At 49.8% G+C, this 14,091-nt stretch overlaps 1 protein-coding gene across 2 annotated transcripts in view; it reads left to right on the top strand.

Annotated features, from left to right (window-relative positions):
• The first annotated feature begins 7,824 nt into the window (after positions 1 to 7,824).
• Positions 7,825 to 14,091, top strand: part of MLPH (melanophilin) — a 29,060-nt gene continuing 22,793 nt past the window's right edge. The window contains exons 1-3 of one of the 2 annotated variants that reach the window (XM_037398451.1): positions 7,825 to 8,287; positions 12,329 to 12,550; positions 12,762 to 12,898. In XM_037398451.1, coding sequence (XP_037254348.1) covers positions 8,178 to 8,287; positions 12,329 to 12,550; positions 12,762 to 12,898 — 469 coding nt within the window. In that variant the 5' untranslated portion in view covers positions 7,825 to 8,177. The remainder of the gene's footprint in view (positions 8,288 to 12,328; positions 12,551 to 12,761; positions 12,899 to 14,091) is intronic. The other variant, XM_037398450.1, reaches the window with a different exon arrangement.

Raw genomic sequence — 14,091 nt, 5'->3', positions numbered from 1 at the left:
GCATCCCACAGTGACACCAGTGGCTCTGGCGCTCCACCCGGACAAGCAGTACCCCAGCATGGTTGCCCACAGCGATAGGCTGTGAGCGATGGAAAAAGGACAAGGGCTGGTGTTGGCTCCGTGGCCTGGAGCAGCAGACAAGCAGGAACTGTGACAAGAAGCACAGCAGGCCAGATCCTAGCTTGAACCTGCTCATCAGAGCTTGTTAGATCAGCAGGGAGCAGCCCTCCGGGCTGTCGCATCCCCAGGGATGGCGGGTGCCTGGGCTGTGAAATGCACCCTGCCTTCCCCCCATCACCCCAGGCAATGGTGCCAAACCCAGGTAATGCAAGGAGCTTTCTGGATTCAGGGAACAGATAATTGCAAGAAGGATTCTATCCTCGCCCTTCCCTTCTGCAGCCTCTTTGTATTTGGAAGCACAACTCTGCCTTCCCTCCCCCTGCCTGCTTCAAACCCCGGCGAGTGGCCCCCGTGTCCCAGCAAGGCAATGGGAGCCAGCAGCCAGCATGTTCAAAAGAGAATGGGAATAATGGTGCTCCCTGGCAGTACGGGGCAGGGATGGATGCATGGAAACTCATTAGAGAGCGGATCGACCAGCGAGGCTCTCCTCAGGCGACCTTGCTGGGAGCGCTTGCACGGTGCTGAGGCTGCTGGCTGCCTCCCACCAGTCCTTCCCACCCCTCCAGGGTCATGTCTGGTGGGGAGAAAAGCAACATGCTCTGTCTTTTCCAGCTGGAAGGTGTCTCACATTTTGAACGAGGAGGGCAATGAAGCACTGGGACAACTTCAGCAGGGACTAGGAAGCCCCCTGGAAGCTGGAGCTTCAAAATAGATCCTAGGGCAGGTCAGTGGGCTAGAAGCAAGCTGCAGCTCAAAGTAAAACCCGTGTCTCTTGTTCAAGCCACCAAGCTTGAGAGCAAAGAAGGGTGCTGCCTAAGAGCAGGGGAAGACCAGCGTGGGTATGGCTGCCAGGGCACCTGCAGCCAGGAGGTGCCCAGGGCTGGATGGCAAGCATTGAGCAGGTCTCCTGTGAGGGCAAACCATCACAGGGAGCTTCTTCAGGGTCTCTGCTGGTCAGTCCAAACCCAAGCCACAGCAGGTCGCATGGACAGTGGTAAAAAAAGCCACGGTATCATGGAGAGGATGGGTTTTGGCTGGACATCCATGAAGCTGCAGGCCATGGAGCTAAGCCAAAAGCATTGCCCATCTGTTTGTCCTTAGCCTTGGTGTCCATCTCCTGGGATCTGCACCTTCATTTCCATGCCTGCATCTGCCTAGTTGTATGCCTACCCAAACTTTCTGCAGCCTGAGATGTGCCCTCCTGCTTCGCACCCTTGCTCGGAGTGAAGGCAGAGGCACCCCCAAGCAGGGCACACCTGGGCAGGTCTGGAAGTGCTGAAGTGCTGCCTCACATTGCAGCAGGTTACTGGGAGCTAACAGAGGAAAAGATAATTGTTTCAGTGTTTATTGAAATTAAAGATAGCAATAGTCTGGAAACATCCCACAACATGGGCATATACCTGCAGCCAATGACTTAGGCACGATGAGCCTGAGCAGGCTTAATGAATTAGCTCAGAACAACTTGCAGCTGCTACAAAGAAAAAAGAAAACAAACCACCACCCCACCCCACCACCCCCCCAAAAAAAAAACAACACCAAGGCTAATAGGGTGAGGGAAGGAGAGGTTTTTTTATTGGAGCATCTCGAGATGGTTGGCAGAGGGGTGCTAAGCTGCTCTTTGGCAGCAGTGATGGGCCCTCTGCCTTCTCTGGGGGTGTCATGAGTAGCCAAGCTCTGGCCCCACTCCCCAGCACTGGCTTTAGGGGTAAAATACATTTATTTTCTGCTTAATAGTTCAGAAAGTCATGTCTTCCTCCTGGTCAGGTGCCAAAGATAGCTTATCTCTACCCCTCTGCCACACGACATGATGCTCCTCAAGGGGCTGAAAAATGCATAGTGTACAAGGTTTTAGGGTAAAAAGGGTTTAGACTTTTAGGATTTTCATGTTAGATAGCTCTTTCTGTGGACTTGAAACCGCTTGGTTACTGTTTCCAGTGTTTAAATATCAAAGGCAAAAGGAGATCAACTCCTGGTGCCCAGGAGCAACCCTTGGGAAGCAGAACCCAAGCCAGCTGCAGTCCTGGGTCCTGTGCACCCCAAACCCCTGTTCTGTGGGTAAGGACACTCTGGGTACATGGGTATTTCCAGGGTGGAAACCATCCCACCTAGCCTTGGGGAGGCTGTGATCTAGTCTGTGGGGTTTGCGTTGGGGTCTTCTACCTTGGGGGCTTTCATCGCAGAAGTTGTTGAGCCCTTTCCTGGTTCTTTGTCCTGATCGCTGTCTTGGGTGAGTTAAAAAGCAAAAGCCAGCTGTGATTGCTTGTGTGGGCAGTCAACAAGACCTCGAGTAGAGTTTCTGGTTTGGTGTTTCCCTCGGGTGGGAATGGCCTGCTTTCCCTATTCCCAGCTATGAAGCCTTTTCCAAACTTCTTTTATGCTCAATTTTTCCTCTTTTTGATACCTGTGGATCTCTCCTGATGTCTGGGATCTTGCCTTCGGTGGCCTTTAGACATGTTGAGTCTTCAGTTATCATCTGTTTCATTACACTGTCCCCCCAAAATCATCTCTCAGCAGACAGACAATAGCAAAGGACAGATTTTTGGGGTCTGTTTCCTCTTTGCAGTGATATCAGTTTCTTGCCAGGATAGAGACCCCTCTGGGCTTTAGCAAAGCAGGAATGAGTTCAGCAATGACAGCCTGTGCCTTCAGACAGCCTGGAGCAAGTACCCTAGACATGCACAAGCTGCTTCATTTCTCAGGCAGTTAGCTCTCTAAAACTGTGTGTGTCTCATTTTTGACCCTGCTAATTGTCTGAACAGGAACAGCCAGTTAGTGCCTTTACCCAATAACTCTGATCTTCACATCTTCATAGATGCTGTTTCCAGTGTAACTGGTGAAGCCTCCAGCCCCTTTCACAGCATTGTTTTCCATATGGATAGTGTTAATCCAAGTCCTGCCTGCAGGCTGAAATCCCAGGCACAGCATAATTAAAGATTTAAAGGGAGGAGGAAAAATTAAATTGTCAGGATGACCCTCTTGGACATTTGCTAGGATTGCTTGAGTTTGATGTCCGCAGCAAAACTTCCACTTCATTGTCAGAACGGTGTGAAAAGCTCTACGTTTTACTGCAAACTAGATGGGACTATCCCAGAATGGTGCAGCTGGTTCATCCTCTGCCTTGAGAGAAGATTACTGTGGCTTACGCTGTGTTTAAGCTGTTTGCAAACACCTCCACCTCTGCCAGTGACAACTGAGGAGTCCTCAAGCTACTCTAGGTTATTGCAATGGGGGGTGTTTGAACAGTGGGTTACAGCCCAGCCCTCCGAGATAGACTAGGACGTAGCCTCCAGAGGGAAAGGGCAGAAACCTGACCTTCGTGATCTGGTCTGGCCTTCTTGTGGAGCACTGGGAAGGACAGGGGATCACTGTTCTCACCATCAGCTGCAGAGAAGCGGGAATGGCCTGGCCTCTCTCTCTACCCTAGATCTCAGTCTTTGAAGTGTCAAAGTACTCTTGACCCGATCCATCAGCATTTTGTATTTAAGATGTATTGAACTGTTGGTCTCTGACATAACTCCTACATCGGTGTTTAAGTCAGTGATGAACTTTAGCGGGAGCCAGGTGCTGACCCTGAAAGTGTTTTTCAGATCTCATCTCCCAGACTGTTAGTAGGATTTGTGTCGTCTCCACAGTCGATGTAGCCCAAAATGGTCTTTCTTTTCATCCATTGCTGCTGGGTTGCAATAGGACATAATCCATTAAGACGCCTGTATCAGAAGTGACCTTGAATTCATGTTGGCTTTGTAAGAATTTACTTGCGTTCAGCTACTGTTTACCTTGGTAATTCCTGCAAGCCGTAGAGGGTGATGGCCTTTGCCAAGTGTTTTACCACCTGCCCAAAGGCAGATGCTTTAATTATATTTTTGATAACTGCAAATTATGTATTCCCATAGGACCAGGCTCACCTAGCTTGCTAGGGAAAACGCAGTTCCTGTGAAAAACCTTAATTTCTGGTGAAAACTCTCCCCGTTAGCTTTTTGTTAGGCAGGTGTCTGGGTTTCTCCTCACATGAAGGCACTAATCAGTGAATAGAGGTGGTGGCATTCACTCCTTTGCGAAAGCAAGCTGGAAACAGGATAGGAATGGTTCAGTCTCACTTGTGTTGGGAAAACAGGTTGGGAAAGTGGAAATAATACCTGATACATGGGAATATAGGGCTGTGAGCAATATGAGGGCAGTACAGTGAACTTGGATCAGGTTTTGGTGTATAGTCCTCTGTAAACAATGCAAAGATGCATGCTTCTCATTTCAGATTGACAGTAGGCCTGTGGCATAATCCATCAAAACTGTGATTAGATCCATATTAGAAAAACTGGGGTAGATAAGAGAAGGCAGAGATCACATACCCTACCTCATCATCATCCAGACTAAAGCTCCATGATGTCCACATGGTAGGAAAAATGTCCTTACAGCTTCCACCCTGCAACTGATACTCCACACACTTTATTTTCAAGTCTTCCATGACAGTAGTTTCCTAATTGCAACAGATGTCAGAGCATTGTTGTCCATGATAATTAATGTTGAATGGCCATTTTCTTTAAAAGAGGCCATTGGGGTGATTCCAAATGAGATGTGGTCATGCCGTAACATAATTAAACAGTCATATTAATAGATAAACCCCCTAACAATCCCTTGTGAGTCACATACAGAAATAGCAGTGGCATTGTACACCCCTTCCCTGTCCTGCTTGTTCTGCTTCGGCATGATGGGAATGATAAAAGGTCTTTGTAAAACTGCCATGAAGCTGAAGGGAGAAGGAATGCCATCCCAGTCCTAAGACATCTCATGACTCAGATATGACTGCAAGGGGATGGTGGGAGAGGCAGAGGCACCCGTGAAATCACCTCTGCCAGCAGCAAAGGCTTCTTTAGGGTCAGCAGCAGTATGTTTGCTGCCTTCTTGTTTGTTTGGAGCTGCCCTGCTTTTGCTATGCTCCTGTGAATAAGGCTCTTGTGTCTTCTCTGCCTGTGGCTAGAGATGGGCTGGAGCTGTTAGTGGATGCTCCTCGTCTGACTCCATCTGGCTTTGGGAAACTCCCCTAGCTCGGCTGGGTGCTTGGGATGACCCTATGCCGATGGGAGCCAAAATACCCATTAGAGTCATCCATGGATGAGGAGCAAAGCTGGAGCTGGTGCCATTGTAAATCAACCCACCCCCCCCAGGCATCATTTCAGCAGCTTATCCCAACGAGCCTGCTGGTTCTTGCCTGCAAAGCCCTATTTCCCACCTCTGATGCTGTGGGTGCACCCACTGTGTCATGCTGCAGTCACCCCAGCATGACAATCCACCAGCACAAAGCACCACTTGTGCAAGGTAGAAGCAGTACAGCATGTCCTTCTCCTGCATCCCCAAGTGCCATTTGACTGTCTGTTTCGGTTGCAGCTGCCTGCATGCACCAGCACTGGCTTTACATGCAGGGTGATGGGAATCACGTTAAGGCACGTCTTCCCTCTGCAGCACTGGGAACAGCTATTTGGAAAATCAGGTATAGCTGTAAGTTATCAGAAAAAACACTGTAAAATGAATGACTGGAGAACGTCCAGGCCACTTGTTATGTATATCAGTTCAGTTTGACAAAAGATTATCAAGAACTGCAAAGATAACAGCTTATGTGAGTATTATTTTAAAAGAGAGGCCCTGCATCTAGAAGGGCGTGTTTCTCTTAAACAAGATTCCCCAGAAATTTCTCTTAAAGGAGATACCCTGCAGCCCATTCTTTTATCATCTGGCAAGGCAGAAAATCAGAAATCCAGCCCGAGCTCCATCCATACCTGGTTTCCCAGGAGAGGCTTAGCTTGTAACACTTCTCTCACATTTTGGCATCCAGGGTGCCTGGACCCCCAACTCAACTGGGCTTGAGGTCCAGCTGAGCCTCCAGCTAGTAGGAAACACATAACTCACCTTGTCCTTTGAGTCCCTGCTCCTAACTTCCACTTCACACACGCACATGTGGTCAGCACAGGAGAACTTCACGTGCTGAACTTCATATAGCATCATCTGGCCCTACAACACGCGACAGTGTCTGTGTGAGTGGCTCTGAGTTGGGCTTTTTTTTCTTCTGCATGAGTTCATAAGATCTGGAGGCCTTTATTCGTGGTTGGATGATGGGGGAAAATGCTGAGGGCAGGCAGGTGTAACTGTCCTTATCAAAGCAGAGGACTGCTGGAAGCTGGTGGGTGCTGGTTCTGAACTGCTACAGAATTCAATAAACTGCTTTGAAAGAGAAGTGGGGAGAAAGTTTCTTTGCTGGTGCATGCACCACCAAGCTGGGGCGGGGGGGGGGGGGGGCGCGGGGGGAGGAGAGTTTCTCTAAAGAGACACAGTTCCCAGGCCAACATAATACTTCACATTTATTCTGTGGACCTGCGCTGGGCTGTTTCCCAGGTGGTGGATCTCTGGCTAAGCCAGCGCTTTTTGGGGGTGTCGGCACTGCTGAGCACTTGCACGCTTCATGTCTTCCTTGCATAGCAGGCCACATGTCCCCGGTGTTATTCAACCTCCTTATCCTTTCAGGGAAGAAAGTATTCGGATCTGGGCAGCACAAACCCCAGCGTTAGAGCTCCTGGCAATGGTTGTACCCACAGGCCCTGGAACAGGCTCTCCTTGTGATGTTAATCAGTATCTATTGACCCGCTCTGCTGTTCAGATGCAGCGGGGCGCTCTCAAATACACTTACGTAAGGGTCAGCCCAACTGATGTCTGGCTCCTGCCAATAAATTAATTGCTTTTGCCAGGACCGCATCTCTACTGGAAGAGGAGTTAGAAATCAATTTCTGGCTGCCAGTGAAGATCATGCGTTCCTGATATCCCGGCTCAGCCTTGCATCTGTAATCATCACCTTTTCTGCACAAAATTAATCCAAGTTTGGATTCAAAATCCTTTTCTGGCTTTGTTCATAGACTTTGATCTGATCTTTGTTTCTAGTGTGTTACTGGGGTGGATAATTCCCTGCACCTGTGGGCAAGCACAGTGTCTGAGCAGCAGAGATGCTAGTCCCACCAGGCAGAATAGTTTTTCTCTCCGGTCTTGTCTCCCTGCTTAGATACCTCTCAGGGGAAAAAAAGTGTGGTTAGCATTCATATTTGCTCTGATGAAGATGAGAAACAGGTTTCTTTTAATATCCAAGGTCTGGGGAATTCCTGCTTAGACACACAGGGAGTGTTTTACTGAGCAAGGGAAGAGCTTTGGTAGTTGGATTATTGCAATAAAAATCCCTTTGGGTATGTGATGTTTTTAGCATTTTTCTTGAAATCCTGTCAAACCATCTTTTCTTGCTAACTGTAAATGAGGGGAGCACTGAGTCCTAATTAAGCTGTTTGCTGTGAGCAAAGCTGAGCTTCCCGAATTGCTGTGAGAGTGGTTAGCAAATGCGGGAGGCCGGTCTCCGGTGTGGTTGTACCGGTGGGGGGAAGCCAGACGCTATTGATTTTTTTCCTTACAAAGCTGTTAGCAGGGAGGGGGGAAAGAGGTTTAACAAGATCAGACACAGAGGAGAGTGGGGGAGCGAGCAGCAGGGGAGCAGGGGGTCACGGTGGGTCGGGACCCACCGCGATGGAGCCGGTTGCCCTGGGTGTGCAGGCACAGCTCCGCCCGGGGATGCTCAGCCCCCTCCCAAACCCGTGGCCTGCCTTCCCCGGGGAGACGCTCGAAGGTTTCATTTGATCCACACACCCTGCATAAAGCAGGCAGCTCCGCCGAGGGTAAAGATCTCCTTTAAGCCCAGCCGGGTGGAGGAGGTCTGGAGCTGCCTGCAGCCCTGGGCAGGACCCCGGGGGAAGGCAGGGCTGCCCGCCCGCATGGCGGGGTGTCCCGGCAGCCGATAGGCACGGCGCCAGCCCTGCTCGCCGGCCGCCTCGGCGGGCAAGCTCGCCCGGCAGACCGGCTGCGGTGCTGCCAGGAGCCGGCTGGCCTGCCCGCAGCTCTGCCTCTGCCCGGTTACATGGGCAGCACGGAGGTGGGGCTGAGCTCTTCCCCCTCCGTCAGCATCCCAGGGTACGGGAGAGCGAGCGTGCGGGGTGGCGAGTAACGGGATCGGCTCCAGCCCTCGCCAGGACAAGATGGGGAGGAAGCTGGACCTCTCCAAGCTAACCGATGAAGAGGCCAAGCATGTTTGGGAAGTCGTTCAACGGGACTTTGATCTGCGGAAAAAAGAGGAGGAACGGCTGGAGTGAGTATCTACTCTCCGCTCCGTGGGGCTGGGAGCAAGCGAGCCACAGCTGCAGGTCCCCGTACGCCCTGCTGCGTATGGGTTTGAGCAATAAAGCAACGCATTGAGTCTGTGGGCGAGGAGGAACAGCCGGGATCTGGCTGTGAAAATCAAATGCAGTAGTTAATAGATTACGTTATCGGTGGCAAGGTGACGTGTCCGGGCTGCAAAGGTGCAAACCGGCACTGTGCCATCAGCGGTGATGCGGATCAGTGTCACTAGGGAGGTTTATGAGGACAAATACCTGGCCCCCACTCAGGAAATGCCTTTGTGGGGCTTGACGCTGGCGTGGCTCTCACAGGGAGACCTTGCCTGGGAGCAAAGGATGGAATTTGGCTGCCTTGCTTTTGTTTCATGTGATAGTTCTTGTGCGTTTAGGACAGGAGAGGTATTCAGTGAGTCCTAGGAGACTACAGACTCCTGAAGGATCCTGGAAAAACAACTGAGAGGAGTAGTAAACTTACTGTAGTAGCCTTACATATGCTTTACCAGGGGGTTGTGCCGTGCTGGGAAAGTTTTAGGGGGCCACAGATTGGGAAAAGATTGAAAATCACTGGAGCAGCAAATGACTGTGTCTTCTAGGTTCGTATAAACAGGTCATTTGACAAAAGTGCAGTTTAAAAAATGTTTGGTCAGATAAGATTAAGTTCTGAGCATGATAAATTGTGGGGAGTTAGGCTTTGGTTGCTAACTATGTCAGGTGCTGAGCTAAGTATTTTCTTAACTTTATTTCAAAAAGCTGCAGTGTCCCTGTTCAGGGTCTGGCCAAGTTCTCAGTATTATCCCAGTGGGATGGCCTGTGCACCCAGGCTGAGTCTGGGCTGTGCTGCACTCCCACCGAGCCCTCGTACCCTCGTAGTTCTGAATTTTGGAGCCAGGGCTGGTGCTGATGGCATGGCAAAGCCTGGGGACCAGGAGCTCATTGGTTCTGCTATCAGATCCAAAGGGAAGGGTGAGGGGTGAGAGTCATCCTTCTTCATGTGGGATTATCTGCATCTGAGCTGTTGAAGCATCCCCCAAAAGCTTGCCATTGTGGATTTCCACAGAAGGCTGTGTGGGAGCATCTCCATTTACACCACAAGCCATGAGAAGCTCTCAGTCATATATTTTTTTAAACCTCCTGATTGCTTTTTTTGCCTAAGAAAACCCAGCCTGTGTAGGAGGCAGAGATAATTCAGTATCATCATCTACTGCCTTCCTCTGCTGGTAGCTCTGAAGTACAGGACAGAGATCAGACAAGGGTGTTTAAAACATTATCACCCTGGAAAGGGTGAATGTCTGCCTTGTGATGGATCTGAGCTCTGCCTGGAGGAAGGAGGTGGGGATCCACATTGCTGTGCCCTGCAGAAAAGAAGTGGGCGAGGTGAATTCCTTACCTACAAGACCTTGGCGCCAGACTGGCTTATCTGGGTCCGCTCTGATGCCCAGGAGGCTCCCAGATCAAGTGCCATGGTATGGGAGGTGTAAGACAGGGGGAAGGTCTTAGGTTGCTTGGACCCTGCTGCTGTCTCTTCTCCTAAGTAGCATTCCCTCTGTCCCAGCAGCCGTGGGGTTTCTATTTTTTCCCCCATTTTATCATTGATTCCTGCCCCACAGAGGGCTGGCATTTAACCAGAAACACCTGGCACTGCCCAGGTCTCTGGGGTAGAGCAAGTTACCCAGTCCAAGGCTTGGTTGCCTCTCTCCACAGGCTCAGCTAGGGCCATACATCAGATATTTCTGCAATACCTGGCACAGACCAGACCACCGATCTGGGAAAGTCTGCCACACTCCTGCATGCTGGACACGGAGCTATGTGAGCATTTTCTGCCTGTAACAAGCTGGGACTTGATGTGATGTTACGGGAGACCCTGCAGCCATTCACCCTGCTCCTTGTGCTCTGACCATCCCCATTTGTTTTGCTATTCATTTGCTTTCCTATTCACTGGGCTTGTCTCAACCTGCAGGCCTTGAAGAAATGTTCCCCTCCAGCTTGGTCTTTTTCTTCCTTTTCTGCTGCTTCTCTGCATTTTCTTTTTGGCAGAAGCTATTCACCGACAACGGACAAAGGCTTTAGCTGGCCAGAAACTGCACAACCATGCAAGGGTAATGCTTTGCCCAAGAAATTAAATAATGGCCACTTTGTGGGGGCTCTCCCTGCTTCACTCCATAAACATCCCTGCCAGCAACCTTGTTTGGGGGGGATGGTTCCCTGCATCTCTCCTGGAGCTCAGCTGGACCAACCCTGCTGCAGTTTGGCATCCCACCGCTGCTCATTTATTCTGCAATGAGCAGGGCAGGGAAAGGGCTGGCCTGTGCTCCTGCCAGCAAGAGGAGACGAGAGGCATGCGGTTCCTGCGGGTTTTAAACTGGTTTGGCCGAGATTCGTCCTTCCTTTGGCAGGTCTTGTGGGTGAGGGAAGGGAGGTGAAGGGATCCGACCGGTCTCTGAGAACCAGAAAAAGCAGTCCAGTGAAAGATTGGATCCTGCTGGAAACAGCTTTAGCATGGGAGTAGAAAAGGAGCAACCCAAGGGTTTTCAGCTTGGGTTTTTTGTTGGTTTTTTTTTTTTTTTTAGTAGCCATGTATAGATTTACTGCTGCATATTTGCACTAGGTCATTCAAAACAGCTCTAGGATGGTGAACAGCTGAATATAAAAGCTAGGTGCCCGGTCCAGTCTTCATGCTGATTTTCACATGTCCCAGATCCTTAGTTAATGCCAGTCAGTAACACTCCTGTGTAACAGCGAACACAGGTGTGCTGGCAGCGAGCTGGTGAGAAAAGTCACCCCCGGAAAAAAAACATGAGAGCTTATCCCTAATGTACAAACTGATTTGGTTAAACAGAGATCAGCTTGATTTACGTTCATGTCATTCCCATGGACACCCCGGCACCACACTGCCACGCCAATAAGGCTCCTGCTGCGGCCACCCTGGCATCAGCCCATCTCCCTGGCAGCTGGGGGGCACTGGGAGCATCACCAGAAGCCTTGTGGTCCACGCTGTGCTTCTGAATCAGCCTCCAGACCCAACTGCTTGAGGTTTTTGGCCCAGGCTGGCTTCTGCTCTGAAAAATGCAGCTTCCTTACCCTGCCTAGATAGAAAACAGCCTTCTAGGACCTTCCCTACAAGTCAAACATTGCTTCTCAGCCATAGCCCCAAAGGCAAACATACCTGGGGTGGTGCGTGGTGCTGGGAGCAAACAGAAAGCCTTTGGGTAACGCGCTGGGCCCCCACCAGCTCAGCAGGCATCGTAGCTGGCCCTGGCTGTCGCTGGGGTTCAGCCTTACATGGGCACCTTCTTGCACGGGGACCTGCTCTAGCAGCCAGGACTGGATAGCGAAGGAAGCCTGTAGTGACTGACTCCCAGGAGAGGGTGGTCTTGGAAAGCGTTCATGTTGGTCAGGCTTTCATGGGACAGTCACGGGCATCTCCTCCTGCTGGTGTCCTCTGAAGAGTCAGAACCTCATTGCACATCACTTCTGCCCTAAATAAAAGGCTCTGCTGAGTTTAGCATTGAAAGACTAGATTAAAACCCCTTTTAACCCTTTTTCATCTCAGATTGCTTTTTTTTGTTGGTGATTTTTGGTTTTTTTTTTAACTGAGAACTCCAGAAAGCTTTTAATTCCCAGTTGGACTTCAGGCTCAAAGATTGGGTTTGGTTGGGATGCAGCCAGGGACTTTGGGAAAACCCGTTCTCCTGAGATTCATGATCAATACCCTGTGAAAAAAACTGGACAGGTTTTGGCACAGCCGGATCTGATCTTTTATTTAACAGTGGCAGATCCTAACGTACAGTAACCTGCCCTGAATCTGGAGCCCAATTCTTTTTTTCAGCTTATTTAACTTGTGATATGTTGTTTATTAGATTTGCCCTACAGCTGTTTCCACAAGCTGCAGGACTTGGGATGTTCCCTGGAAAATCATTCCTGAGATGATTGAGGCGTGACGGGTTTGCCATATGAGAGTTCACAGTGAAATGATAACAAAAGCAAGTTCCTGTGTTTTGGGATGTTTTCTGCAGGGAGCTGAAATGTAAGATCAATCAGGAGAGCAGCAAGAGAGAGTTCCTGACAAATCAGTCCCACCTCAATGAAACCCACTGCGTCCACTGCCTCCAGCCCTTCAAGTTCCTGCTGAACAGCAAGCGGCAGTGCCTGGACTGCAGCTTCTACATCTGCAAGAACTGCAGCCGCTACAACAAGAAGGAGCAAGGCTGGGTCTGCGATCCCTGCCGCCTCTCCAGGTACCGCTCCTGCCATGGAGGGCAAGGGGCAAGGCCAGCCTCGGGGCTGAGGCTCAAGAAGAGTCACCCGAACTCAGCTTACCTTTACTTTACTTTACCTCTTTAGAAAAGAGGCTGTGTTTTTGTTAAGAGAAGGTTTCTGGGTGAGGGTCTGGTCACCATGAGCGTGGCTAGACTGGCTCACCTGTGTGTGCATCCTCTCTTTGGGCAGGATTGTGAAGATCGGTTCCCTGGAGTGGTACTACGAGCACGTGCGATCCCGTTTCAAGAGGTTTGGAAGTGCCAAGGTGCTGCAGTCCCTGTACGGCAGGCTGCAGCCAGGGCAGGGGGTGAACTCCACATTTCTAGGTGAGGAGGAACACCAGGGTTTCTCCTGCCCTGCTGCACACGGGGCATCCATGTGGCACGGTGTTGGGATGCACCACAGGAGGAACATCAGCATTGATGCTGCTCTGAGTGCCATGTGGTTTCGAGACCGTTCAAAACATCTTTGGGAGGGAGCGGAGGCTGGGAGTCGTGTGTTCATACTGACAGCAGCAGAGCAGATGTTCTCGGTGGATTTTTTTGTCGTCTGCAAAGGTTCAAGTTTTGACTTGACAGACTTGAGAATATCTTGCACTTCATGTCCTGTGCTTTGTAACTTATATCTCTTTTTTTTTTTTTTCTTTCTTTTAGTGCTTTTCATCACAGGGGAGATCTTGTGAAATTAACCCAAATTTAACCTGCAGGTCCAAAATATCCAGCTGGCTGGATAAAGCCAGTGCTGTTTTTTCCCCCATGATTTTCACAGCCAATCTGATGATGCTCTGGCACTGACAAAACTGTACCAAAATTAGCAAGTTACTGTCACCATAGCTGTTTTCTTCAGAGCCTTATGGATCTTCAGTATTTCTGATATTGGTCCAACAGTGCATAAACATATGCTGAAAGCTGTTGTTGGTACTGGGTAGCTCCTAGCTGCCGTTCATTCAGGTCCTGCACTGCTTTGCCTACTGCCTTTGAAAACCAACATGGTTTTTATTTCCATCTTGAGGAAACACAGAAAAATTTACACAAATACTATAGACATGTGCTGATTCAACTGGTCCAATCACTCTTTTATCTAGACCGCTCATGGCGGAAATATCAGAAAGTGGAGGGTAGCAGCATCGAATATAAAATTAATGGACTGAGAGGCAATTTATGCAGCATTCAGCCTGGAAATGCAGCAGACCCCACAGAAAGGACAATCCAAGAGAAAACCAAGCCAAGCATGAGGATAACTGTGCTTTAGGCTTCTTTAAACTGAGATTCTGATGGCTTTTTAAAAAAGAAATTATTTTGTTGTTATTACTTCATTAACACTAGCGAATTGGCTTGACCTTTGAGCAAGCAAGAATCTCCTCCTGGATTGTATCCCTGGTTGCGGGAGGTACAGCAGAATGATGTGAAACCATTGCATTTTGTGCAGCCATCTGCTGTTGGCTCTGCCTTCCCCTGCTGCTGCACTCCCATGCATGTTGCATCAGGACTGTGGAAGTGGTGGCAATAAGCTCTTTGAC

The sequence above is a fragment of the Falco rusticolus genome, chromosome 8, assembly GCF_015220075.1.
Source record: "Falco rusticolus isolate bFalRus1 chromosome 8, bFalRus1.pri, whole genome shotgun sequence".
Lineage (NCBI taxonomy): Eukaryota > Metazoa > Chordata > Aves > Falconiformes > Falconidae > Falco > Falco rusticolus.
Note: the sequence above shows the minus strand (reverse complement) of the source record. Positions and strands in the feature narration are given on the sequence as shown.